This window comes from Columba livia, chromosome 3 (assembly GCF_036013475.1).
Source record: "Columba livia isolate bColLiv1 breed racing homer chromosome 3, bColLiv1.pat.W.v2, whole genome shotgun sequence".
In the NCBI taxonomy this organism is placed as follows: Eukaryota; Metazoa; Chordata; class Aves; order Columbiformes; family Columbidae; genus Columba; species Columba livia.
The window spans coordinates 95,801,629-95,828,842 of record NC_088604.1 but is presented as its reverse complement, the minus strand read 5'-3'; the positions used below and the strand labels follow the sequence as shown (position 1 = coordinate 95,828,842).

The 27,214-nt window shown below is 44.3% G+C and overlaps 3 protein-coding genes across 4 annotated transcripts in view; 1 reads left to right on the top strand and 2 right to left on the bottom strand.

Moving 5' to 3' along the window:
• Nucleotides 1–2,301: 2,301 nt before the first annotated feature.
• PRPH2 (peripherin 2) lies at nt 2,302–12,722 on the bottom strand. Its single transcript, XM_005512507.3, has 3 exons — nt 11,838–12,722; nt 8,879–9,125; nt 2,302–2,682 (listed from the first exon to the last, which is right to left on the bottom strand). The coding sequence occupies exons 1-3, from the start codon at nt 12,416–12,418 to the stop codon at nt 2,446–2,448; spliced, it is 1,065 nt and encodes a 354-aa protein (XP_005512564.1). The 5' UTR covers nt 12,419–12,722; the 3' UTR covers nt 2,302–2,445.
• Nucleotides 12,723–21,799: 9,077 nt separating this feature from the next.
• TBCC (tubulin folding cofactor C) lies at nt 21,800–24,418 on the bottom strand. The gene has a single exon (XM_065058334.1). The coding sequence runs from the start codon at nt 24,416–24,418 to the stop codon at nt 23,360–23,362; it is 1,059 nt and encodes a 352-aa protein (XP_064914406.1). The 3' UTR covers nt 21,800–23,359.
• Nucleotides 24,419–24,509: 91 nt separating this feature from the next.
• The window catches only part of BICRAL (BICRA like chromatin remodeling complex associated protein), a 59,050-nt gene continuing 56,345 nt past the window's right edge, over nt 24,510–27,214 (top strand). The window contains exon 1 of one of the 2 annotated variants that reach the window (XM_065058330.1): nt 24,510–24,594. The gene's annotated coding sequence lies outside the window, so the exon portion shown is untranslated. The remainder of the gene's footprint in view (nt 24,595–27,214) is intronic. The other variant, XM_065058331.1, reaches the window with a different exon arrangement.

Sequence of the window (27,214 nt, the reverse complement as noted above, 5' to 3'; positions counted from 1 at the left end):
CAGTACTGTTCTCCATAAACCTGTCTCAGATGGTCTCTCCACCTGTCTAATACTATGAGACCCTTGCACTGGGAACTGGCTTCTCCAATGTGGTGTTGAAAGAATAATTTGACAATTTGTTACGTCACTCTAGCAATAGGCAGGAAAAAAAAGAAACCACAAATAATTGGAGAGTCCTGTCTAAAGCAGTGGCCTAAGCCAGAATTCTAGGGCAGTAATAAATCTACATCTCTTTGAAATAACAGTTGTCTAGTCAAGTGACTGGTGTAGGTCACAGCACACTGAAGCCTCACAAGGAAAAACTGTAATTAATCCTTGTAATGAAGCTCCTTATCCATACGTGACTCCTCCAAAAACCGCTTCTCTGATCAATATGTGCCATCCACAATCCTGTTCTTCTCTCACGGACCAGCTGAGAGGAGCAGCCAGTCGTAGTGATGTCTCACTGAGAAGGAAGGAGTTGCTCTGGTTTGTGCAGTTCTGCCACGCGGAGTGTCCCCCAGCAAAGCAAGAGACGATAGGCTGTGGTGAATGGCAAGTTGGCTTTTACAGTAGTTGCCCTTGCTCTAGTCAGTCTTACGCACGAGAGAACAGAGTTAACTTTTTAATTCGTTATTGTAACTAAAGGTAAAAGCTTTGGCCAGCTTTGAAAAAGTGAAAGGATGCCACAAATACCTGTCAAAATCCAGCCTTGCGTTCAGATGGCCTGAAACAGCCTGGCCACCAAGATGTAGACTACAGCTTGAGGTACGGACACGTCCCTACCTGTCCTGCTGCAAACTGGTCTGTCCATCCTAGAAGGAGTTGCTTATTCGTTTGCACAAGAGCCAGAGGAGCTGAGTGCTGCTGGGGCAAGTGCACAAGTGATTAAGAATGAAAACCAGTGGGCTGTGCAATGATTAGGCAGCTGCAAACATGGCTTCGTTGGAAGACCAACCACCAGCCGGGTGGAAGGGACCTGCTGAGAAGACTCTCCCAGCTACATTGTGGAGAAGCAGAGGTTTTGCACAGCTGAGTTAAACATCAACATGGTGCCTGGCTCGTAGCTGAGAGGCTGAGACATCTGCGATAGCTTGTGCAGGGGCTTTGGGGCTGGCTCCCTCTGGTTTCTTTCCCTTTAGCTGAATTTATCTGGCAGCTGCAGATAAACTCACGATGATGCTCTGTTCCCTTACAAGAAGCCACGCACCACAGCAAACCCTTTCCGTGTCTTTTCTCAACTTAGTGTCTTGGAACAGAGTCCTCCAGCTATGAGAGTATGTGTGGAGAGATGCAGCATATGTAAAAGGTGCCTTCCCTTTGACTTAACAGGTATAATGAAGGGTATCCTATCATTGAGGAAGAAAAGTGAAAGCTGCAAAAATTTGCACCCTGGGGACTGATTTAAACTTACTTTCCCCTGGCCTCAGATTTGAGGCTTGAAGTACTTGTGGATGAATGGTACCCATTTGTTGGGACCCTGGAAAACGTTTAAAGTGTTAGTTTGAAGTAGCCTTGTTTGTTTGTTTGGTTTTTTTCTTGTTTTAAAAATAGTTGGGCTTGAACATTCTGGAGCAAGCTATGAGATTACAGACTTTTAAAAATGTCCAGAATAACCAAAACTGGCACAGGCTCATAGCATTGATTCCATCCGCTGCAAGAGGACTCTTCTAAGCTTCTGCTTGTTTCAATACAAGGTGAAGCATAAGTCTACAATACACTCTCTCAGGATAAAGTGGCTGAAAATAAAAACACCCTGAGAAACAAAACCCATAAATCTCACCTTAGTGTTGTTTTCATGATACTTGTGTTGTTTCATTAAATTACATTTTTTGCTTAGTACGTAAATTCTCAGCGTAAGTTTGTGGTTTGTTCTATGTACATCTTAAGAATACAGCAGAAAATACCATTGCTTAGCACATTAACAAAAATTACATTATATGAGAGGTTTGTCAACGTACCTGTATACTAAATTATATACAATTCAGGGAATCCTTCATCCTTTGACTTCTAGCATGTTATTCACCAGAAAATCGATCTGTTTGCCTTTAAAAGTTGAAGTACTCAAAGTATGAGGTTAAAACCACTTGAACAAAAAATATTAACTTTTCAAATTCCACTTTTGATTTCAAAATAAGATGGAATGGATCACTGTGTGATGCCAGAAGGTTGGGGGTTGTTTTGTTTTGTTTTGTTTTTTAAACTAACTGTCCCTGATAAGAGAACATGTGAATATTGCAAGTCCTAGGGAGGTTGTTTCCCCTAGAAGTTATGAGTATGGTGTGCTCACGTTGTGGATAAATGTATTGTCCCAAGGTGCACTATGTTGTTTACTCCCCTATATTAAAAAAAGCATGGTAGAAATGTGTATTCTGATGGTTGATACATAGCTTTTTAAAACATAGATATTCATAATTCTCAGGGGTATTAGTCCTCTTTGATAAAAAGTCCACATCAATTAGAAGCTCAACTGACCGTTGTGATGGCTGGTGTCTTCCCACCTTCCTCTCCTTCGGCCCCTTCAGCGCCTGCTTCCACCTGGTTGAACTTACCAATCTTTTTCAAACTCTCCAGCGCGGACTTCAAAGTGTCCTTCAGGTTGTTCTCCAGGATCCAGCCTTCACTTTCACATTCGGGGTCTTCAGGATTTGCAATGCTTTCCAGAGAGGTGTGCAGAAGACGCAAGCCAACCATCACGGACATCTGCACCATGCAACGGAAAAGACAGAGAGCGTCAGGCAAACCTTTATGCCCTTGTTTGCATCTTCACCATCCTTTGCTATCAGCAGCATGGGCTGGTGGCTTGGGTAAAATGCCAAAGGCACCAAAGAGCTTATACAGCTTGAGGGCTGTGGGAATCCTGCAGCAAGTGGAGATCCTGAGCAGCCTTCCCCTTCCGATGGCCAAGAGGGGTGGGGAGGAACTGGCAGGAGGAAAATGGCCCCTCACAAGCTGGAAAGGAGAGGGTGGAGATCTGAAATCAATGAGTGGCATGAGTGGTGGGAGTGACAGCTGATAAGCCACGAGTGGATGCGTCAATTTATGAAGGAAGCAAGTGCCAGCCGCTGTGGAACTGCAGCTTTGTGTGGCCATGTGCACAAAGGTCTTTCCACATATCCTGTCACAGGGTAGGGGCCTCCTGACAGATTTTAATGAAGCTTCTGTCTCTGTGCAGTAGATGTACGTAAAGCTGTTCGTATGTGCAACAGCCTCCTCTGCCACCATCCACTTAATTTTAACTCTAAATATTTTTACTTCACATTGACCGTAATATGTTTATGAAGTATCTTAGTCTGATCAAGGATATATTAATGAGTCAGCATCTGTGCAGCATTAGGATTTGAGCCATCAGCTCATCTACTTGAAATTCTGGTTTTGCTTTTATATAGGTATGTGCAAATAAGAAAACCAAGGCAGTAGGTGATCAGCATCTCTCACTGCTTCAGTATTAAATGAATTTTTATTTCTGATACAATATTTACCAGTCCCAGCAGCCCTGACTGAGCCTCTTTCTACTGTACTATGCTGTTGTAACACCCCTGACACTGGCAACGCCCCAAACCTGCCTCCAGAGAAAAAGAATGCTTTTAGCTGGTCTCCTGCCTTCTGACACCACCCAGGACAATCTGACTTACACCGCTGTGGTGCTCATGAAGAAAACTGGTTGACTGTGAAATAGAGAGAAAAAGAAAAGGCAGAGCCCAGAAGAGCCAGCTTGATGAGATGATAGAGCAGGTGGTCAGGATAGGGAAGCAAAAGACTAGTTTAGTCTTTCACGTGCTAGGTAAAGCTAGGATTGAGGCCACTTATTGTTGTTAACGACCTCATAGGATTTGTTCTGTAAGGGAAGTACGATGCCTTTGTTATGCTACCCAAATTCCAAAGGAAACTATTACCTCTGGTCTTCCCTAATAGTTAAAGAGGTCGGCATCCCTGTGTGTTGCTGGTGGCACAGCTGAGGCCCATAGAGAGCTGCCCTGGACCTGCAAGGTGCTGCTCTCTCTTGAGGCTTTTGAAATAGAGATGGAGGAAGCTTGTGAACTGTCATGCAGGATTACGGCATTGGGTAGCTGGACAGATTTGAAGTAGGGAGTCAGCCACATAGCGTGGTCAATTGCAAAAATTCACGTCTGGCTTTTGGACTCATGGGACTGCTTAAGCATGTGCTTCTGTGGACCATTCCTTAGCTTATCTACCCTGGTCATCCTGCTTGTGGATGATCAGTGCCTCCAAAAGCATGAAAGACTTAAGGGTAACCATTGGTTGCCCTCAAAATTTTCAGATGTTTATGTTTCTCTGCTTTCACTCAAAACCAGCAAGGGAAAAACATTGGTCAAAAAACAAGCTTCATCAAATATTTCCATACCCAGTGGCAAATTTTCATCCCATTTAACATAGGAATGCATGACTTTCAACACTTTGGTCCTCAAAGAAGGTTCTAATGGCCCTGAATCTGGAAATAGTCTCATGTTGTTGTGGATCTACTCAATACTATGATGACTTAAATCAGTTGAAACACTATTCTATAAAGGTCACAAGAAGTCACAAATCACATCACACTAGTCTTGGGATACAAAGCCTTTGACATCTTCTTTTGACATCCAAGCCCCAGCTTCACTGCTTTCAGTCATGGGACTAATATCTTTCATATTAATGCCTGTTGCAAGTAAAGATTAACAGGACTGAGCGCAGAAGGTGGCCTCCACATTGCTCTCTACTTGTGCTACCTCACTGTGTGTCAGCAGGAGCTTTTTTATCTGGCTAACTTACTAAGTCCCACTGTTTGACAGCAAAATTAGCTGCACTTACAGTCTTTCTGGATGTCTCTAAGTCACTAAATATGGTTGTACTTTCAAAAAGGAAGGTGCTTGTGTAGAAGGGAGCAGCTGACCTGCCTTCGGGTGAGATTCTGTGACATTTTCTCTCAGTTTAAGACTTCATTTTCTTAAAAATCTTACTCAGAAAGATTTTGGGTGCCTGGGATTTCCTGAGATTTCCCAAGATTTCGTAAAAGCAGTGCAAAATGTTTGGGTACTTGTCATCTCTGCTGACCCGAGACTGCTTTCTCTGCTGGGTGGGAAGAGAGTCCAGTGAGATGGAGACATCTATCTGGTAAATTAGTTTGTCCCTTATATGATAGCACAGGGCCTTGGACCACCAATTTTGCTGAAGTACTGGGAAGGAACCCTACCCACCAGGGAAGGAACAAGCCTATGCACCCCTATATGCTGGGGGTGACTGGCTGTAAGCAGCTTGGAGATAAAGGGCCTTGGAGTCCTCATGGACACCAAGTTGAATGTGAACCAATGATGTGCACTTGCAGCAAAGAAGATGCATGACATCCTGGGCTGCATTAGACAAAGTATTGCCAGCAGGTTGACCCTCCTCATTTGCCTTCCCCTCTACTCTGCACTGGTAGGGCCACAGCTGTGTCCAGTTCTGGGCTCTTTGGTACAAGAGACACGTGGGCATACTGGAGGAAGTGCAATAAAGGACCACTGAGATGATGAAAGGACTGGAGCACCTCTCCCGTGTGAAGAGGCTGAGAGAGTTGGGAACGTTCAGCCTGGAGAAGGCTCAAGGGGGAATCCCATAAACATGTACAAATTCCTGAAAGGAGGGTGCAAAGAAGATGGAGCCAGCGGTGTCCAGTGTCAGGACAAGAGGCCAGGGGTACAAAATGAAATGCAGGAACTTCTGTTTGAATGTCAGGAAACACTTTTTCAGTCAGGGTGATTGAGTGCTGGCACAGGTTGTCCACAGAAGTGTTGGAGTCTCCCTCCTTGGAGATATTCAAAAGCTGTCTAGACACTGGAGCTGGCCTGGCTTGACCGGGCAGTTGTGTACAAGATGACCTCCAGAGTCCCTTCCAACCTCAACCAGTCCGCAACTCTGAATTATAGCCCTGTGCTTAATCACAATGCAGCAGAAAAGGCCTGGACATCAGGGTCCCAATGCTAGTGTGGCCTCACTGAGTGATGATGTCTCCTGGCAAGTGGACAAACGGTCATGAAAATGTCATTTGACAGCAACTTTAAAGTGGCAGGAGGAACAAGGCTGCAGTGGTTCTCCAGGCCTGGGTATGGGCAAGTGGAGCTGGTGCATCCCCCTGCACCACAGCATGCTCAGCCCATCAATGTGTGCCAGCAGAGCAAACTGTGTCCTTCTGGAGGGTTCCCGCTGCCTGTGGGGTCCTTTTGGAGATCATTATGAGTTTTTTCCTAGTGTTCAATGCATCAGAGAGTTTATTCTCCAGTGCACAATGTGCAGTGCACCTCCTGCTCATGTCTTATCATTCTCCTGGGTTCCCATCTCTTGGAGCTCAGTGCTGGGCTCCCTCTGTGGCACCACATGTGGCATGAATCTCAGGGTTATGATCATTGCAGTAGCTGTGACCTATTGAGAGCCACCTGTTTATACAGGTGAAGTTCCTGGAGCATCTCAGAAACTGGCTGCTCCTCTCCCTCCCTTTTGAAATGTTCTATTCAGGGCACCCTCGAACCCCCCAGTTCCTCTTTGCTGGCTGAGGCAGGTCAAGAAGACAACCAGGCTTGCTCTGGTTGACCTTCTGCAGCAAAGCCCATCTGTTTGCCAGGGTTTAGCCTGAGGCGGCTTAGCTAGAGCAGGGTGTGATCTTTTTTTGTCACACTCATGACCGGTTGTCACTCATGGGAAGCCTACAGCTTTTGCTAGTAAAAGCAGCATGTGGATAATAATATATTTCCAGAATATATGATGTGCTACTTTTTCTTCAGATAGAAGTTTTGATACTTCAAAATAGGTTCATTCTTCCTTGCACCTAATATAGAAACGTTAAACCTAAATGACCTTCCCTGAGGTGCCTACACCCACTTGGCACGTTATATTTTTCTACAGCTCAAAGCTGCAATTAGTGTTTCCCTCCGTGCTCTGTCCCCCTTCCCACACCTCAATACCACCAACCCAGCTGGAAGAGTCCTCCAGCAGCCCCCAGAAGGGCTTTGCTGGGGAGGTGCTGTGGCCTTGCTGCTGGGTTGAGTTCACACCGTCTCCAGATGCAAAGCAAACCAGGGCACTCCTTTGTTTTTGCACTTTTCTGTAACTCCTCAGCAAGCCGGTCCAAGGGAACATGAGCAGCCGCACCCTGGTCAGGCTGACGTCTTACCTTGGCCAGGAGTTGGGACCTCTGCTGCACTCCTCCTCGGTATAAAACTGTTTCCTACCCTGACTGCAATTTAAAGAAAGTGATTATATTTCAAGGGGGACTAAATTAATGTCTGTCTCCTGCTTTAAAAGCAGAGGGAGTTTAAGACCCAGATTTGGACTCTCTATGGTAGAATGTCGGGCAAGTAGGGGGGATAATTAATATAACCCATAATTATGACATTTCTTTAAATTTTTGCCCCAAGAGCCCTCTGATTGCCTGAAAGAAATCTCACCTTATATTTTAAAAAAGACAAAGGAAAAAGAGAGGATCGTATTTCTTATTATGGCACAGGTTGAAAAAAATATTGGGGTGTATTTGAAGAGTTAGAAATAAAATACTGCATTTTTATCACTGCTAACATATCACTGTCCTACAAGTCAGCAGAGGTATGTTACAGGTTCCAAGTAATGATAGCTGGCATTAGTATTTCTGTGCATTTTCCCCCTGAGTTTTTGAATTTCTTTCTGATTTTCATATACAGCTGAAATTCCCCTCTCTTCAAGAACTCTTCATTTGAAGCTGGGCTGAGGCATGAGCTTCTATTTTCTTACCAGAATAACAGTATACAAGGAGGTAGTAAATTTCTCAGCCATATGGAGTAGTTGTTTTTAAAATAAAACAACATGAAGTTCCTTTATGATAGTTTCCATCCCTCTCAGTTCAGATTACTTGGATAGGTATTTATTTTCCAAAAATCATCTTCATTCCTGGAACGGTGTAGCCCAGTGCCTTTTGCACCTTTTTAAAAAACTTTTGTGCATCTAAATTTTTAGAAAGCTGGCTGAAATCATTCCAAAGAGGCAGTGCCATTCACAGCAGCTGTTTCAAGGGTTAGAAAGGGTTTTCTGCATGTTGTGCTGCACCCTCCCCATTTACCATCCTCCACAGCCTGTGCCTCGACGTGCCGGCCCTCGTGCCACTGCCAGCCCACGCTCCCTGGCTATTAGTGTTGATCAAACACCCTGACCAGAAAATTGGCCATCTCCCAGAGGCAGGAGGACATGTTTTCTTTGCACTGGGTGAACAGTATTCTAGCATCAAAGCTGCACTTTGGGATTTGGTGCCCACAAACATCTACACTGGGCAGTATCTGCACCTGTTTGTATACACGGGGTGGTTTTGAGAAGCAGAATAAAATAAAATTAATCCATCTGCTTCACCTAAGCAACTTCTTGTGACCAAAACCACTGATGGAGCTGATGAAGGACCTTAAACCAAATGCTGCCCTGAAGCTGGATGCTGCAAATGGCTCTAAGTCTTATTTTCATCAGCTCATCAACCCCATAATTGCACTTTGTGTCCCACAAATTACTGCCATCTCTTTCTGACGTGCTGCCTTGCATACTTTTCATTCCCCACTAACGGTGACACAGGTAAAATTAATGTATCTAGACAGATGAGCCCTCCCATGCTCTTCTCTGCTCAGCACCCTGCATTGGGCACAAAATTGGTCCTTTTTTCCCTCTTGCTGTGGGGATACTTGAGGCTGTGGCAGGACTACTCTGAAGGGGAGGTCTGCAATGTATCCCCAGCCCACACGTCCCAGCTGTGTGTCCAGCCTGGGACCTTTCAGGCCTTATGCAGGCATTCACTATTAGATGTTTTCTCAGCCAAAGAACCACAGCTGATGATTTATTTTCAATAGCTGATATTCAACTCAGAAGTCCATGCTGCAAACACTCTGCCTCTGCAGAGCTAGTAGGAGAGGGTTACCTCGAAAAGCCAGACGAGGAGGACGACGGCACCCATGGAGCTCATCATGCTGCTGTAGTAGTGCAGGAGGGCTTCCCGGCAGCCGCGGCGCCAGAGGTTGAGCTCCTCCGTCTGGTAATCGTAGCTGTAGTGAGCCGAGTTGTTGGTGACCTGGTACTGGATGCAAGGTCTCGGGGAGCTGGGGTTACAGCAGCTGAAGGGGACACCGTCCACCAGGTACCTCCCGTCCACGTTGCTTTTGATCCGACTATGGGGCAAGGGCAGAAGGAAGCATGAAACACACACACACACACAAAGATAAACTGGAGCAAACTTGCATGAGAAAGGAAAGCAAAGGCAATGTGGATTTTACACTGTGTCTCCTGGCTATGTCATTGCTCTGCATCTTCTGCTTCTATAGTGGTGTTTGTCCTGGGTGTTTTTCCTCTCTGAAACCCTTTTCTATGTCAAGGCTACGCTGAGTCTATAATTAACTCTTCGTGATGGAAACGCGCCCTCTAGGGTCACTTCTTAAAATAAACTCATTTTTAGGAAAAGTAAATGGCAGAGAAAAATTTCAGGGGGTGTAGTCAGAAAGTGATCACAGCATGGTTAGGGTGGAAGGGAGATGCTGGAGGTGACCAGAGCTTGGAAAAGGACCCACAACAGCCTTAGGACCCGTCACATCCAGCTAGACCACTGATCCAGCAAACCTAATAGCTTCTCTTGGATGAGAATAGCTCCAGGAAGGGGTTATGCATTTATTCTTGGCTTGTATTGTAGCCAGTATTTAAAACATGAACTGTGTTTCAGCAACAGTGTGTTTAAAATTTTCTCAAATCTTTGCAGGACTCCCCAACTATTGTTCATTTGAGACTGTGGTTGCTCTCTATAAACAGTCATTTAGCCTAGTGCCTTATGAGGTGTTTAGATGAGAGATACTTAGAAGGCAAATAGTTCACTGTCACCACAGAAGACAACCATACTAAGAGAACTGCAACTCTTAACAAATGCCATGTTGCTTAGAATATGATAGAACTGAGAGTCCCAGTGATCTAGAAAGGTAAAAAAACCCCAAACCTGAGAGTGTCTTGTAGCTTTTTATGTGGATATTTTAAAGTTATTTCACAGATTGGGGATGGAACAGCCTGGTGAAGCAAAACCCCACTTTGCGGTCATGACCTAAATATATCTAAATGCCAAATGCAGTTCAAGTTTTATATCTATACGTAAAGCGTGCTCTAAGTTGGGTCTAATTCCCATTGATGTGTAAATGCTTCACCAGTTTCAAAGAGACTGGATCAGGCCTCCCCTCTACAAATAACATAAAAATCACATTGTGGGGGACAGGCTCCCACCTTGCCTGGGATTAATGAGAATAACCCACAAGGAATGTGAGCAGAGATTGTGCACTGCTGCGTAGTTCAGACCTTGAATTCACTCATTAACATCCATTTGTGGATTTTTAATGCCCTATTTCCTGCCTCAGAGATACCAAGAAATTGCTCTGAGTCTCAATCCCAAAGAAGACATCATTTATTAAGGACAATATAACCTTGTTTTCCTTCTGTGCTTTGCCCTTCCACTGCTGCTGGATTAAGTTACAGCTCTCAAATCTCCACATAATGCTGGCAAGGTGAACTTATTAAGTTTTCAAGTAGTTATTTATACTCATGGGCATACCTTCACCATGCAAATACTCCATTATTAAATAGTGAATGTATTTGTTATAAACCCACAGTGCAATAGCTTAAGCCTGTAACAGTTTTCACTAAGAAGTCCTAGTTCAAAATTGCAAAAACAACCAGACCACCCAACAAGTCAAAACAATAGGCGGAGAGACACACAAGTGAAATACCATTTACACAGTCAGGCAGGGATCCCAAGAGATACACAAGGCTTTTTTCAAAATTACTTCAGACATTTTTAACGTAGGCAATGTATTTAAAAGACAGATTGCTTCCAGTTTACAAGACCCTTTGTGCAACCACAGAGTAAGAACACTAACGAATTAAGTTCCCAAAGAGCTCCGAATAGCAATCTCTTCCCCTAATGCTTATTTTTTTAAAAGGTTTTGGGTATTTATGCTCAATGCTCATTTTTTAATTTCAAAAGTTCATTTCTTCTCACGTTTATTTTTTACTTGCGCTTATTGTGTCTAACCTGATTTTGAGATTACTGCCTCTTTGGGCACTGACATCAGAGCCAAGGTGTTTCTTGCCAACAATCTATCCTGAAGAGTATAGAAGAGACTAGTGCTGTTTTATGTGAAGTTTAAAAAAATTAGGCACAAGTTTATATACTGAGTGTATTTTTATAGAGGAGATAACATAAAATGCATTTGGGTAGAAGGGACACTATGTAAAGCTAGGAACATCAACGGGAGTTGACGGTTCAATATTGTCACAGCAGTGAAGCAATCCATTGAGTGAATATAAAAATAAAAGTCTAAATCTTAAGGTTTTAAAACACATAGGTTATTGGTAAAGCGTTATTGTTTCTATTTGTTTCCGTGAGACTGATTAATTGCCAATGTCTTAAGAGGATTTTTAAAAGCGGTATCATCAGTATATATCCAGGGGTGGTTTTTTTTAGGAACATTGAAATCTGCTTTAGGAATAGTGAAGTTCTGATACTTTCCCATTGATTTGGGGAGTAATTATGTGTGGCTCAATGTAATGGGTTTATAAAGAGGTAAAAGACAATAAAAAATATTAAGTCTGTTTACGTAACACAGAGAAAGAGTAAGAATTGTATTTTTGTGCTTTATTTTTTATGTTCTGGATAATGTCAGAGGAATTTGTCAGGGGAGGAAGCAATCTAGTTGATCATTTGAGATGCTTATTAAGCAAGAGTTGAGGGGAAAAAAAGTTTTATACAAAGCCCCCTCCAGTCAATGCCTGTTGGAACGTAGATTTCTTTAGTACAATACTGATCAAATAATGTTACTACGCGATACAAATCCCACTAAGTCACTTACTCTTTCACTTCTTTGGAGCTGAAGTCCAGATATCTGTTGCTGATCCACTGAATTTCGAACCAGTCTTTGAAGCCGTTGTTCCCACAGCATTTGAACTCAATTTGGAGCATGTCGATGGTCTTCTTCATGAAGCATCTCCCGGGGGTGTCTGTGTCCCGGTAGAACTTCATGCCGTTCTTGAGCCCCTGGGCCAGCGTGCTGTCCAGCGAGCCCCGCATGAGGAAGCAAATCAGCGCGACGAAGAAAAGGAGAATGTTGAACAGGAAACATAGTGCCAGGTAAGGTTTCAGCAAAGGCTTCCACTTGGCAAATTTAGTGGGATCCAGAGAATCGTAACAAATTTTGCCAGCAAAACCATTGAAGGCGCAGGATAATATACCCATCAATATCAAAGAATTGGGCACAAAGTGGCTTTCGGAATTGTCCATCACTTCGCTTCGCTTCCGGAGTTCCACTTTGAGGAACAACCCCATGCTAAAAACAAGGATTCCAGCAAGCACTGAAAACCAGTTCATGAGCCATAGTCCCTGCGCTAGTTTTACCCGTTTCTTCTGATTGAATTTGACTTTCAGAAGTGCCATTTTCGTAATGTGAGATGTTGGAAGATTTCACAGCCTGGACCCCTCTTCTCAGTGTAAGCGACTTGAGGAAGAACCCATTCAAGCGTCGGAAGAGACCCCAAACGGCATGGTGGGAAGCGAGCCACGGCACGGTCCTTCCATCTTGAGCTCCCCCGGTTAGGATTCGAGCAAGTAAAATATTCAAAGATCCCAATTAATAATTTCACATTAGTGAGAATAATGGGCAATTAGCACCTACAACTATTTCTGGTGGTTCCTTCCAAGAGAAGGAGAAACGGTCTCAAGGTTTCAAATGATTTGATCTGGATCTGCAAGACGTCATTCTAATACCTTTAATCATTTGATCCAATTTGGAGAAATGTCTGTCAACAGATGAGTGGAAATAATCCCTCGTTTTACTATTTAGTAGATTTGTGCTTCCTTACGATAGGTGGATGGGCAGAATGTGAAAACCTCGAGATAAAAAGATCTTTGTTGCCAAAAGAATATGGATCCTTTGGGGAAAAAGGAAGAGGGCTCAGAGATTAAAAAAGGCTGCTTGAATACAAAAATATACTTGATCCTGATTTATTCATATCTACACCTTTCTAGTCCTTATCCTTCTGTGTTGACCCAAGATGACACTCTGTGGCTTATGTGTTCTGGAAGCAGAGAAGCGTGTAGTTTACAGTGACCTAAAAAACCTAAGCATGTCATTTTCTATTTACTTCCAGGGCTTGTACCATCTCTGGGCCTTGGCAGGAGGGAAGGAGAAAGGAAAAGTACAGAGAAACTCAACAAGTAAACCCCAGCCTGAAATCTAGAGATGCTTTTATTAAAAAAATCGCTGACATGAGCAGCTTACTGGATAATCACTGGGCCGGGGAGGTGAGCAGGGCTGCCCAAGGAGACCTGGGAGCTTACACCAGGAGGAATTTGACCGAGCAGCAAGGGAGGGACTCCCGAGGTCCTCGGGGTCTGACCAGGGACATGCAGCCCAGCTCCACTTCCATGCTGTAGCAGTCAGAAAAGGGGGGTGTGAAACCTCTCCTTCAGTGGTGGCCTCCCTCCCTACACCACACAGCCCCTTCAAGCAAGCACGGATGCTGGGCTTTTGCTCTTTCCAGCACTTTGGGGATTTTACACACTTGGAAGTATCACCTCCTGCTCTCCCCCTTGCCCCACAGAGGTTCAGAGCTATTGAGAAAGTCCCATGCTGGCTCACCATCTGCTATGGCAATGCAAAATTAGCCTCAGGCAACCTCAAGCAACAATGCCAAACTAACCTGCAAGTGTGTGAGGGTGTGGGTGCTAACGCCACAGGTGGGAAAGGAGCAGCCCCAGGAGAAGGATGGGGAGGCTCTGCCTTGACCCAAAACAACCCAATGCAGCCCAACCTGATCCGCTGCTGCCCGGGTGCCCTGGGGCATCCTCTAGCGTCTGCCAGCAGCATGGTGCGTGACCCTGAGGGACGTGCCCAGGAGAAAGGCAAGTGTGAAAAATAATAGTGATTAAATATGTATATATATATATTTTTTTTTTTTTTAAAAGCATTTTGATAATACGATGCTGTGGATGCTGCTCTGTTGCTGTTTGAGATCCTGGGATGCCAGAGGTTTCTTCAGCGAGGACAAAGGCTATCAAGGTGCTACTTTTTTCTGCACTAATAGGAGGTTTTTGCCATGGGTCTTTCCTGGCCTGTCTGTGTGCTATTGCAGTGACCTGGAGAGCAGCTGGTAACTGGGACTTCCCTTAAGCAGGCCTGGCTGTTGCTTTGCAGCTGCCCTGGCAGGGGAAGGGTGAGTGTGCAAGAGGAAAGGAGGAAGGCAATTATCCATCGCACAACTCTCTCTGCTTGCTGTGAAGTGGACAACATGCGCTGTTTCTTGGGAGAACCAGATAAACATTTTGTGCAATAAGCCATAGCACTGAAATAACATCTCTTGGCAAAATATCCCCTAACCATGCAGTGCACATTACTGCATTTCATTGACTCCTCCAGGGCTCAGATAGGAAACATGAGATAGTTTGGAGGTTGCATTTATCTGACAGCCTGAAGTTAATTCTAGACAAATTAACCTGAAACTAGTTCCTTTCTTGTCAGTGATGACAGAGTGAAACTCCAGTTAAAATTAAAAAGAATTTTCTATCAGGTCTGTGAATCACAGTGAAATATGTTCTGTAGTGCAATGAATAAGAGAAGAAATACTAAATGCTCCCACAGCAGATGTAAGCCTGGTGCTGCTCTGGGTATGGAGAAGCTTATATTCAGGAGCACAGATGACAATCTGAATATCTGCTACCTTAATAATTAACATTCCACAATATTTCTGATGGAACAAAACCATATCACTGTATTTACTAGGGTGTTTCCTGTTAATTCAGGAATAAAAATAGTGAAACAGACCATGCAGCATATACTTCATGGCTCATCAATCCACTCCTCTCCTTAAATAAAGGTAAGAGGAGGGGTCTTAATAAACTACTCCCAAATAGTTGATGTTTTGGGGGAGATGATGAATGATTCGCCTGATGCTCAGGAAGGGACACTCAGGTACTAATTAGACCATCAAGACTTCAGGTAATACCTTTAAAGTAATCATCTGACAGCAATCAGCACAACCAAAACATCCCGGATTTGGAAATTCGTTGTGTTTACTTAAGTACTTGCAACACTCCCAACGCCAGCTGGGGGCTTTGAGAGGCAAAAACTACTCACTCATCAAGTCAACTCACCATGCCTGAAGTTTTAAAGGAGACTGATGACAGTAAATGATATGATATGATATGATATGATATGATATGATATGATATGATATAGCATATCTGACACTTCTTTTGAAAAAATGAAGTTAACACTTTTAAAACTGGGGAGTTAATGCTTCCCGCTTATCTCAGACACAGAGTGACAAGCCCTGTGCGAGCCCCAGCAAAAACTGCTCAGCTGGGGGCTGTCTCAAACAGAGCATCCCAAAGAAGAGAAAGATTATGGGGAATCACCAAGAAATGTTTTGGGGTGTGGACAGCACGAAAAAGAAAACTGGTTTTGCTTGGCACATGCTTTTCTTACAAATCTTTATCTTGGCTGGAATTCACCTCTAATTGGGCAGATTTACTATGGCTTGCTACTTCAAATAGAAAATATGAAACTGATCTGTAGCGGACAAAAGCTGATTGCAGTAAGGATGTTTGAGTTAATAGTGGCCTCAGAGGTTGCATATTAAACTCGAATGTACAATTCACATGCCATTTTGGAGAAAAAAGGGTAGAATAAAATTCAAATGATTATTGATCTGCTAGAACTCATCACGAATGTGTTCAAATTCAAAACTTTGTTAAGAAATTATAAATTATCTGGATAACAGTTCAGTATTGATACCTTTCAAAAAAGTTATGCTTGCTAACCTAAATATAAGCTACAAACTTACCAGTTAATGCTAGGATGGAGGGAAAAGCTTTTAATGGAGAGAATTCAATCTGGTATTCGCTATACAGTCCATTGCCCAGTCCTGGACCAACCATGCTCCTTCCACCTTCAGGAATATGAGATATAAAAGGGAAATTCCCTTTAGGTATATCCCATGTGCCTAAACTATGGAAATGCTTTTAGTTGGCAAAAAATTTAATTTCCTGGGCCAATTTTTCTGTCACTCTACTCTGTGACATGAAACAAGTGGCTCTCTTGGGTTCTTTTTTTCTTTGATTTACTTAGAAGTAGTTAGATTTCATTGCAAGGATGAAGATGTCTGGTTTTACCTATGACAGGAAATTATCGTGTGGAGATAAGAGGGGGTTTTATGCACTGTAGTCTATGGTTTGGCTTGCATTTGTGAGGTGGGTACAAGGACACTACTGAGGAACAATGTGATAAAACGACTGTACCGCATCATATGATTAACAGGTGGAGAAAAGTCTGATTTATTTATTTTATGTTTTTTTCACCTCCTATGTACACTAGTAATTCAGTAGGCTACTTTTTCTGTGGCATGTGAGGTGCCTGCAGGTCCTGAAGCTGGGGACAGAGACAAGTAGCTAAATTTGCTGCTGGGGCTGTTGTCTGTCCTGGGAAGGGTGATCTGGTCCACCAGACCTGTGGCTCCTCAACCACGCTGGGGCATTCTGTGAGGGTTTCAGCCTGGTTTTGCTCTGGGTAGTTCCCAGCATTTCAGCCATCCTTACCCACAATGTGGGTAATGTGTTCAGAAAACAGTTATTCTTTGACCCCCCAGATGCTCGTTATGAGTATTCATATTACTGTAGTGCCTGGGGTGTAGTGTTCACCGCTCAGAGAGTAAGAGTTATAAATCAATGTTCATACTTGCAGAAAGAGGAAAGAAATATGTTGGGAATTGAAAGCTTTCAAAAGGCTCACGGTAGTTATTACTGCTGGAAAACATCTCAGCACAACAGATGGATCCTCAAGTAAGTCAGATAAATCAGATCACAGTGTGAATGAAAATGTTGACATTCCACAAGTTGCACAGATTTTTTTTCTTGCTATTTTTATCTTTTCTTGTATGTGATGAAACTGGCTTTTTAGTACAGTACAGGATTTGAGCTTTCTTGTGCAAATTTGCTGGCCGCATAGAAAAAAGGCCCCAGTCACAAGAAGTGGAGGGAGCCTGATGGAAAGTAGGAGTTAAGGGGGCAGAGCTGAGCAGCAAAAGGATGATGCATAAAGGAGGTAAAGAAATGTACTTGTGTGCATACAGTCCTCAAAGCCAACAAGTCTGCCCTCAGATCCCACTCTCAGAGGCTGGAAGAAATCTACTTGGCAAGACAAAAGTAGGATGTGTATGAAGGGAGGATGGAGGACGATTGTATGTGTTCCCAGAAACTGCTTCCATTAAAAAATTCCTAAGTATTTTGTAACACCTGAAGCAATTCCAAGTAAAGCCACTGAGATTTGATTCTTGTCTATATGTAGCTATTACTTAAACGGGATGAAACTTAAAAAGCCAAACCTCATATTAAAAAAAAATAAAATCCAAGCCCTCAAAAAGATAAACTTTTTATTATAAAGCATAACAGCATGTAAGAAATCGTCTTATGCATGTATTTCTTACTGTTTTTTTCACACAAGTTTTACTAGAACCCACATCAGGATCTACTGAAATAAAGCAGGGTGGGATAAGGAGGGAACACAAATGACTCAGTTTTTGTTCCTGGTATCCAGAGAAGCAAGTGCAGAGAGTGGGAAATGCCTGGACTCCAGCAGGCTCTCAGGACAAGACCTCCAGGTGAGATGGTGGCCTTGGTGGAAGCAGCAGCAAAGCTCTTGTCTGCTTCTCTGGAGGCAAGCTGTGGTCTGTGCTGCCTCACAGCCTCAACAAATGCCAACAATCAGAGCCCTCTGCAGTGCTGAAGAACTGCCTCAGTTTTCTTCTATGGGTTCGCTGTTGCGTATTTTTGCATAAACCTGTTTTGTTTAATTCACAGACATGTGAGCTATAAAAGGTTGAGTTACAGTGCTGTGGTAAGCTAAGGAAGTTTCACTGGCTTTAAAGAGTTTGGTAAGGCTGTCAGCTGAAGGAGGGCTCTCCACCCAGGCTGTCTTTCAAAAACGTTTAAAACGAGTATACTCGTGTGACTCTCTGAGGAAAATGGTTTCACACCTTGATGTCCTATACTGTTTAGAAACCTCCTACCTTTCTGCCAAGGAGCCCTCTATTCAGGGCCAATTTGCACTTAGTTTTACCATGTTGAAGTTTCTGCCATCTTCATAGGTGTTCATAACCACGTTCTTGGCAGGAGTTTTTCAGGCCCTTCTGAGGCCTAGCAAAATTAATTTCTTTAGGGTATGTATTAGAGGAGTTCTTTCTGTTATTACCCCAGGTTCCAGGATAAGTTGGGGAATGACCTATTAGAGAGCAGTGTAGGGGAAAGGGACCTGGGGATCCTGGTGGACAGCAGGATGACCATGAGCCAGCACTGTGCCCTTGTGGCCAGGAAGGCCAATGGCATCCTGGGGTGTATTACAAGGGGAGCGGTTAGTAGATCGAGAGAGGTCCTCCTTCCCCTCTACTCTGCCCTGGTGAGACCACATCTGGAATATTGTGTCCAGTTCTGGGCCCCTCAGTTCCAGAAGGACAGGGAACTGCTGGAGAGGGTCCAGTGCAAGGCAACAAAGATGATGGAGTGGAGCATCTCCCGTATGAGGAAAGGCTGAGGGAGCTGGGGCTCTTGAGTTTGGAGAAGAGGAGACTAAGGGGGGACCTCATTAATATTTACAAATATACAAAGGGTGAGTGTCACGAGGATGGAGCCAGGCTCTTCTCGGTGACAACCAATGATAGGACAAGGGATAATGGGTTCAAACTAGAACACAAAAGGTTACACTTAAATTTGAGAAGAAACTTCTTCTCAGTGAGGGTGACAGACACTGGAACAGGCTGCCCAGGGAGGTTGTGGAGTCTCCTACTCTGGAGACATTCAAAACCCGCCTGGACGCCTTCCTGTGTAACCTCATCTGGGTGTTCCAGCTCCAGCAGGGGGATTGGACCAGGTGATCTTTTGAGGTGCCTTCCAAACCCTAACATTCTGTGATTCTGTGAATCTGTGATTCTGGTGGCAATGAAATGCAAACCAGAGCTAAAGTTCTTGAGGAGATTTTGTTTGCTTCGGTGTTGTGTTATGCAGGTGATGTGAATATGGCCAATGTGTGGGTTAGACCAATGAACTGCTGCAGACAGAGGCAAAGAGGTGTTGGTGGTGCTGGTGGTTCATCTGCCAGTGCTGCTGTGAGTGGCAGTGCATGGCCACCTGTGCTGCTGCCTGCATGGCTCAGCAGGCGGCAACCTGTGCTACCTCCTGGTGCTCCCCCTTCATTACTGCCAGGGGAATTACCATCTCTGAACAGGCTCATTCATCGAGCTCCCTCACATTGTGTTTCCATCTTGCTACTAGGCAAGGCAGCTTGAAACCAGCTTGTTTTCACAAGCAGGTCTGCCTGCTCCTGCACTCCCTCCACTGCGAGTGGGAGTCTGGTTCTACCTGCTGCCCTCTCAGCCATGAACCCAAGTTCAGTGCGTCGGCTTGCACAAAGTCTCCTGAACAAAGTACTTCTTCCCCCGTGGGTCCCTGAGGAAGAGGATTTTTGCCAGCTCTCTCTAGCAGGTTAGACACAAAGCAATCCTGGCTCCTGGCCGAGAAGAGGCTGACAGGTATTTTCTTCATGTCAGCATCGCTTATCACTCTGAGGGAAGAAAGCGAGCATGTGCTGCCCTGCCTTCTCAAGCTGTATCAGCAGGGAGACAAAGCGGCTCGGACCAGGCTGCACTGCAAGCCTCTCCTTGACCCGGGAGAAGGGAGACCGCCTGGCACACCTCAAACCAGCTGCTGTGTGAACTCTGCCCAACCTTCCCTCTGAATATTCCTCAGTTGGAAGGTTCAGGAGAGCAATTCAGGAGCTCGGCCACCTGCTGCTGGCAGCTCAGGGCACGTCATGACACACTCCTTACTCTCTTTGAAGGTTTGCTTCAGTGTGATGTATGAGGTGATCCACCATTAACTCGTCTAGAGGCAAGATAACACAAAATTCCTCACTTGTTGAAACCAGACACTCTCAGTGAACATATTTAATCACTTCCGTACTCAAGATACATTTCTGACCTCTTGAACAAATAGTGCAAGGATTACCTGCAGACAGGAAGCAATTTTTCTGGTGTCTTGTCAGTTGAGGCAAAAAGTAGAGAAATATGGTGAAGCTACAAATACCACAGACTAGACTTTTCATCTTCACATGTTTAGTGCTTACTCTGTAAGTAGTTCCAATGAAATAACTTAGACAACTCTACAGTCTAGGCGTGTCGAAGTACCCCAATGTCTTATTTCCAAAACATTAGTTTGAGTATGTGTCAACATCATAAAAATAATTTTCTTCCATCTAAGAAAATAGATGCTAAGCAATTCAGTTTAAAAAAATAGCTGAGAAATTTTAAATGCAGGTTATGTATAAGTATCCTGTAAAATATTATATATATATATATATATATATATATACATACACTTACTCCTGCCACGCTTTTATATACTTTCATAAAAATTTCTTGAGTATATAATTCTCAGTACATCCCCATTATTACTTTCCACTAGATTTGACTGGAAAAATGGATTCTCAAATGAATAACTGTACTTTTGGGATATCAGCTAATATGTTCCCACTCACATGGCATTTTACTTTTTTCCCGCCTACAAGTGCTTGCAGAATGCTGGTGGTTACAGCACAGGTGAGCAGCACACGATCCGTCCGCACTGGTGGTGTCAGTTCCAGTGTGTTCTGGAACACACAGCTGACAGCCTGCTACTGGTTGTACCAATTGTGACTTCCTTTCCCATATGTATTTTTGATTAAAAAAATATTATAAACAGTGTTGTTAAAACAACTAGATAGAAAAGCTTAGGTGTTTCTCTTTCTTCCATACCTAAAAAAGTTGCATTTTCTACACTGATAGAGCCTATGAATATGTTAGCAAACCTTTTCTAGTTCACAGCTTGTGGTCACATACTACGTTATTTTTAATAAAACATTCTTCTATTTCCAATTAGTTTTAAAGTTCTTCTAGTCTGATCCTACATTAGAAAATCAATATTTAAAAGAGGTGCATGGAAACATGCAATTGTGTGTGTAATATATATGAAGTCACGTATTTAGTGTTACAAATCACATTAAGTATTTGTCTGAGCAAACTTGCTGTTCTCACATGGAATTTTCTTCTCTCACATCACGCTTGAGAGTGAGATTCCATTACTTGTTTTGTATTACAGAGGTAATGGTAAATCTGTAAGCAAAAGTAATTGTCTGGAACATCTTTAGTGGTATCCTCTAAAGCCATGTTACTGAAAAGTATTACCTAATAGTTTTGGTTTGACAAAAGTATTTTGAGGGGAGAAAAAAAACCACTGGGAACTGGGATGTCAGTAACTGACCTCTGAAAAACATCACTAAGGAACCATTTTCAGCCTGAAATTGAAGTCCAGATTTCCTTGTTTTGACTCATGCTCTGTTTAACCAGGCAATACTGCACACTACAGACCAACAGCTAGTGCAGGAACACACTGACAGGCCAAGGCCAGTTCCAAGTGTTGACAAGCGCACATCTCCAATGCCTGCTGCAGCCCAGTGGAGGTATCTCCATTTCCAGATTCGCCAGAGCCCATCAACACAGTAAGAAAACTTAAAATGTTTATAGCTGGCAGAACGAAGGCATTACTGTAGTTCTTACAGGCGTAACGATCCCAGGACCAGAAGATGCTAAGGGGATTGATTTGTCACTACCAGGACGTGGGGAAGAAAGACTTAATTTACTATTATGGATGTGTTAAGATACATCAGAGTCTCATCTGATCCCATCCCTTCAACAAAAGATATTAAAAATTATGTACATTAAAGCAAGACTAAAGTTGTTTCCTTTAAATAATTTTATTATGCTGTCAATGCAAAGGAGAATAATTTGTGAAGGGACAACTGAAACAAAACCAAATACATTTGAAATGCAAAATCCAATTCAGTAAAAAAAGTACACATTAACAGAAGTAAACAAAACTGAAAGTTTAAAAATATATAAAAATTCCATTTTTGAATTAAATACGCTAAAAACAACTTAGATAAAAAGTTCATCTGCTCAAAACAAGTCAAGCACTCAGGAGAACTTTCAAGTATTTCTCATAGCAATTTTGAGTTTTTGATGGTTTGGCTAGTATTCATCTTCTGTTAGAGGCACATACATGATGGTAGGGCAGCATAAATATTTTGCAGTTTTAAAATACAACTCTAAGCTGATTTTTAGGCAAGATAAACAATTATTTATTGTAAAATGTCACAGGAGTGGTTTTGGAAACCTAAACTTACTATGTATGAATAGTGGTCACTTCACTACTAACAGTGCCTTGTAAGAACATTGCATTCCACAATGCTGCTACCTTTTAAGTTTATTTAGCAGGAGTGAAGAAATAGGACTTAAGTTACTGTATACTTTATGCAAGATACTGTGCAGTTTTGGAACTGGAACATAGCACTTCATCTTCCCATTTTACTGACTGCCTCTGTCAATGCTTCACTTATGCAGCAGCAGGGGCCTGTAAATTAAGATCACAGCACCACAAAGCCTAGTTTCTGGTAGGCAAACAAAACAAGTAGTAGGACAACCCTTAATATCTCTCCCCTGAAGTTTCAGACTACAGTAGAGCAGGTTACCAAGCTTCTGTAACATTAATCAGAACTTCCTGTGTGCCCCCAGAAGTACACTCAAAGCACTCATTTTATTCATCTCAAGTTAAAATTGTTTACAGCAGGAACATCTTTTCACATAGTATTTTCAGGCTGCGAAGATTTAGTATTTATATACCCTCTACAAGTTTGTTAATTTCAAACAATCAGTAATGTACTAGGAGAGCATTAAATGTTTATTAGGTGACTTTCCTTTAGACTTATGTCACTTGAAATCAAAGCCTAAATAAAGCAAACTTACAGATTTCACTGTCCCCATTAGACCACCAAACTCCCCTCCTGTATACCGCATAAGTTAGTGTACTGTCATCTGCAACCTAAGAACCACAAAAATGCAAAAAATCTGTTTTCCATTTCAGTACAGCTTGTACTACTTGCAGCTAATTCAGATTCTGCCTGTGTGAGTGAAAGCAGCACAACAGTTCTAACAGAGGCTCCTGTTTGTTGGTGCTCCTTGCCCCACTTTAATTAGAAAAACTTAGCAATGAGGTACTGCAGTAGTTGGCAAATTCCACAGTGATACATAAAGATTATAGCAGCAACTTGTGTAAGAACAGTAAACTATATTTGACTGGTTATTCTTGAATTAAAGAAAAAAAAAGTCATACATTGTAATTCACAATTTAAATACCGATTGGAATTATTTAATGGCATATTGGTGATGAAGTCCCACTGTTTATGAATCAGTGCTTCTACACCAGGATTTCTTGCTCAGTACTGAGCTGCCTCTGCAGTCAGTCCCAGCAGCTGATTCTTTCCTGCTCAGGGATCAGGCTCCAGTTGGGTGAAGGCCTGTCAGTTGCCAGCCAGTCAAAGTCGTCCACCAGGTTCCAGTTGTTTCTGCTTCTGTCCAGCCCAGAAGACTCAAAATCCCTCTCAATACCCGGATAGCTCCAGGCGTAGGGGGCAAAGAAGACCTTAGTGCAGTCCTCGATCACGGCCCGGCTGGTCACCTGCACGTAGAAGCGGCTGTCGCAGGTGCGATGGGTGCGCAGCTGCTGGCAGGCCAGCACCAGGACACAGTCACTGCAGCCATCCACCATCACGGAGGTGGAGACGGGCCCGCAGAGCACGGTGCAGCCCCGGCAGTCCCGCACCCGCACGGTGTTGGCGTTGCCGCGGAGCCGCACCCGGCAGCCGCGCAGCTGCGAGAGCAGCACGTCGCGCTGCAGCAGCTCCGCGGGGCCGAGCTCCAGCTCCTGGTTCTCGGCGCCGCTGAACCCGCACAGCGGCGGCCCGCCCGGCTCCCCCTCGGCAGTGCCGGGGCAGGGGGCCGGCTCGGCGGCCGCGGGCCGGGCGGGCTCGGCGGGGCGCGGCTCGCTGCCCGGCGCCGCTTCTTTCTTGAGGGCCCGGAAGGCGAATTTCTTCTTGGGCTGCAGCTGCTGGCGCCGCGCCGCCAGGTCCCCCTGCAGTCGCGCCACGGCCTCCTGGCCCTGCCGCAGCTCGTAGGGCGCCAGGAACCGCACGCTCTCGGTCAGCAGCTTCTGCAGCCCCTGCAGGCGGGCGGCCGCCTCCTCCAGCGGCCCCGCCGCCAGCAGCGCCTCCACAGCCTCTCGCTCCCGGGAGAAGGCGGCGACGAAGAATTCGCTCTGCTCCTCCTTCACTACCTGCGCCTCCTTCTTCTGCCGCTGCCGCTCCACGCCCTGCTGCCGCTCCGCTTCCCGCCGCTGCAGCCGCTCCGGCAGCACCACGGCGGCGGCGGCCGCCGGCTCAGGCCGCAGGGGAGCCACGAAGGCGGCCGCCGCCCGCAGCTCCTCGGCGGGGACGGCCGCCGCCTCACCCGCCGCCTCCATCTTGCCTCCTCACCTCTCCTCCAGCCACTAAGCGGCCCGCCGATTGGCTGCCGGCAGCCCCGTTGCGTCGCCGCCGCCGATTGGCAGGCCGCGGGGCTCGTGGCGGCAGGAGAGGAGGGCCAGAGGGTGGGGTCTGCGGTGGTTTTAAAGGAGCCGGCGCCTCTCTGCGGGATGGGGTGAGTGCTGGCGGCAGGTGCCGCTCCGCGGGGCGCATTATCCCGCTTCCCAAATTAGCAGCCGGGCTATAAATAACCCCCTGCCCTCCCCGCCCTCCCCCCGCTGCGCGCGCGCGCGGAAGCGCCCGTTTCCTTCTCCCCCCCACCTCTTCCCCTTCCCCCACTTCCCCTCGCAGCCGCGCCCCAGCCGGGCAGCGCGGCGGCCCTTGGTGCAGGGCGGCTGCCGGTGCTCCCCGCCCGCGGCCCTTCCGGGGGGCGGCAGAGGCGGAGCGGGGCCAGGGGCAGCTCCGCCGGGGGGCTCGGTCCCCCGTCGCGGCGGGGAGGCCGGACGAGGGCCTCGGGCGCGCTGACTGCTGCAGGCGGCGGGAGCGGCTCTGCCCGCCGTTAAACACAGCCAGGCCGCGCTGGCCGCTCGGGGCTCGCCCGGGTGCGGTGCCCGGCGGTGGCGCGGAGCCGCGGGCCTGGGCCGGCCGGCGGCCTCGCAGCGCCGGTTGCTGCGGGAGGCGCTTGGAACGCGGCTTCTGACGAACCTGCCCTGCCCTGTCCTCTTCTGCAGCGATGTAGTTATGGTTAAGACTGTTAATGCTTGCAGGTAGCTGGAGAGGTGCTGCCAAATGGACTGGTTGTTTTTCTCCTTAGCCGCCTGTCTGATTTCTTGACTACTTTGTTCCAGAAGAGAGTTCAGTTCTTGAGGGGAAATGCAATGCCTGTGGATCGTTGTGCCTAGAGGAGGTCTGGGTGAGAAATCCACAGAGGCCTATATGGAAACATGGCAAGGAAGATTCACGTTATGTGTTGAAGTTCTATAATTAGGACACGTGTTTTAAATAAATTTGCAGCAGGAACCTAAAATGAAGTACAGACAAAGTAGAAAAGTAACCATTGTTCTGATACATTCTTTTTAGAACCACACCTCTATTTCATGGGACATTAATTTTTGCAAACATATTTAACACAAAAAAATCTTATATAAGTTTAACTCCAGTTCTGCAAGTATCATCTCTCTTGCTTTGGCATTTTGAAGTTAGCTATAATAAATTAACACAGGACCTAAAACTATTGATCAAAACACAAATGTAAACACAGAGTAGATATTCTGAATTTACTGTCCTTTATTTGGTGAAAGCATTAGTGTTTAATATTCCTATTGGGAAGCATAGATTTTTCTGTTACTTACAGTGAGCCTTTGAAAGTAGCCTTGGATTAAAAAACAAAGCCATTGTTTGCTGTTTCCTGAGAAACATAGTTTAATTTCTGTGTTGGACGTAACATTGTTAGAGGGTAGGGAGCACCTGAACCTGATATGTGATGACTTCAGCCAAGTTAGGATGACAGAAGGCAGTGAAATGCCTTTAATCCTTGTAATCCGCAAAGGACTTGCACTAAAATAGAGAATATTCTTGCCTTATCATTGTTACAATATAAAATCAGGAGATTTCAAGGGATTTTTGTGTAACAGTACTGTGGAGCAGGTTGGATGGGGGCAGCAGGATGGGTAATGTAGTGGTTAATGTGTTACAGCTCTTAACTGTAACAACACTGCAATATTAATGAGTCCAGAAGTCTGTTTAAAAAAAAAAAAAATAGATTTTGAGTCTTAAAAATTAGAACCTCTTACTTTGTAGGAAGGTAGAATGCTCAATTATGAAAAAAGGTATCATGAAATATTCTCTTGATTTTTTTTCCACCCCTACCACAGTGTGTTTAGATGATGCATTTAGCAAGTCTTAGGCATTTTTTCTAATCGTCAAATCTACTCCTGCAGTAATTTCAGTAATGTTACATTAGACAGGAATATGGTGTATTTCACTGTAACAAACAAATCCTTATCTGTATCTCGTTTCATAAGAAAGATGTGTACATTTCATTTTACATTTTTTTTTGCCTTATGCTCCCATGAGTGTAGGTAATACATGTGGTAATAGTGATGTAATAGTAATAGTGATGTAATAGTGCTTATGCCATACATGAGAATATCGGCTTTTGCACACGTTACTGGAGCGCGGCTGTACTGTTACACAGATAGAACAACTTTATATATTAAAAGATTACAAGAAAACAGTGGTGCACACAGTTCAAAAGAAATGATAAATATGTTATACTGGAGTATAATTATTACTTTTTATTACATTTGGGTACTTAGAAAGCTAGGTATTTGAAATTTTTGGGTTTTTTCCTAGAAGTGATTGGAGGTTTAAATTAATGAGGACCCAATACACTTGTGAATCGGAGCTTCTGGGAGAGACTGGAATCTTTTCACCATGCTAATGCACACAAATGATTTTGGGGTTAGGAGTAAAATAACCCCAGATACAAGAAGTTGAAGTGTATGATGATAATGAAAAAATAAAAATGGAGCAGTAAAATTCTTCTAACCATATAATTTTTATGTTCCACATTGACTTTTTACACTTATAATTTGAGGATTTGGTATAATTGATATTGGTGTGTATATATATATATATGTTTGTATATATATATATATTTTTTTTTGTGGTAATACAAAGACTGACAATTTTCATCCTGACTTTGCTGGCAGCAACTTCTATGTTTTATAGCTGCTTAGCATGCTCATTAGAGAACAGAGGATTTACAATTTCCCAAACAGTAACCACCTGAA

What these genes read in the sequence shown, in the direction of transcription:
- PRPH2 (XM_005512507.3), bottom strand. Translation starts at nt 12,418, where the DNA reads ATGGCACTTCTGAAAGTCAAATTCAATCAGAAGAAACGGGTAAAACTA. An exon ending in AGCTCCAAAGAAGTGAAAGA is followed by an intron (nt 9,126 to 11,837) that starts GTAAGTGACTTA and finishes CTTGCCCCATAG; the next exon opens with TCGGATCAAAAGCAACGTGG. An exon ending in TCCTCGTCTGGCTTTTCGAG is followed by an intron (nt 2,683 to 8,878) that starts GTAACCCTCTCC and finishes TGCATGGTGCAG; the next exon opens with ATGTCCGTGATGGTTGGCTT.
- TBCC (XM_065058334.1), bottom strand. Translation starts at nt 24,418, where the DNA reads ATGGAGGCGGCGGGTGAGGCGGCGGCCGTCCCCGCCGAGGAGCTGCGG.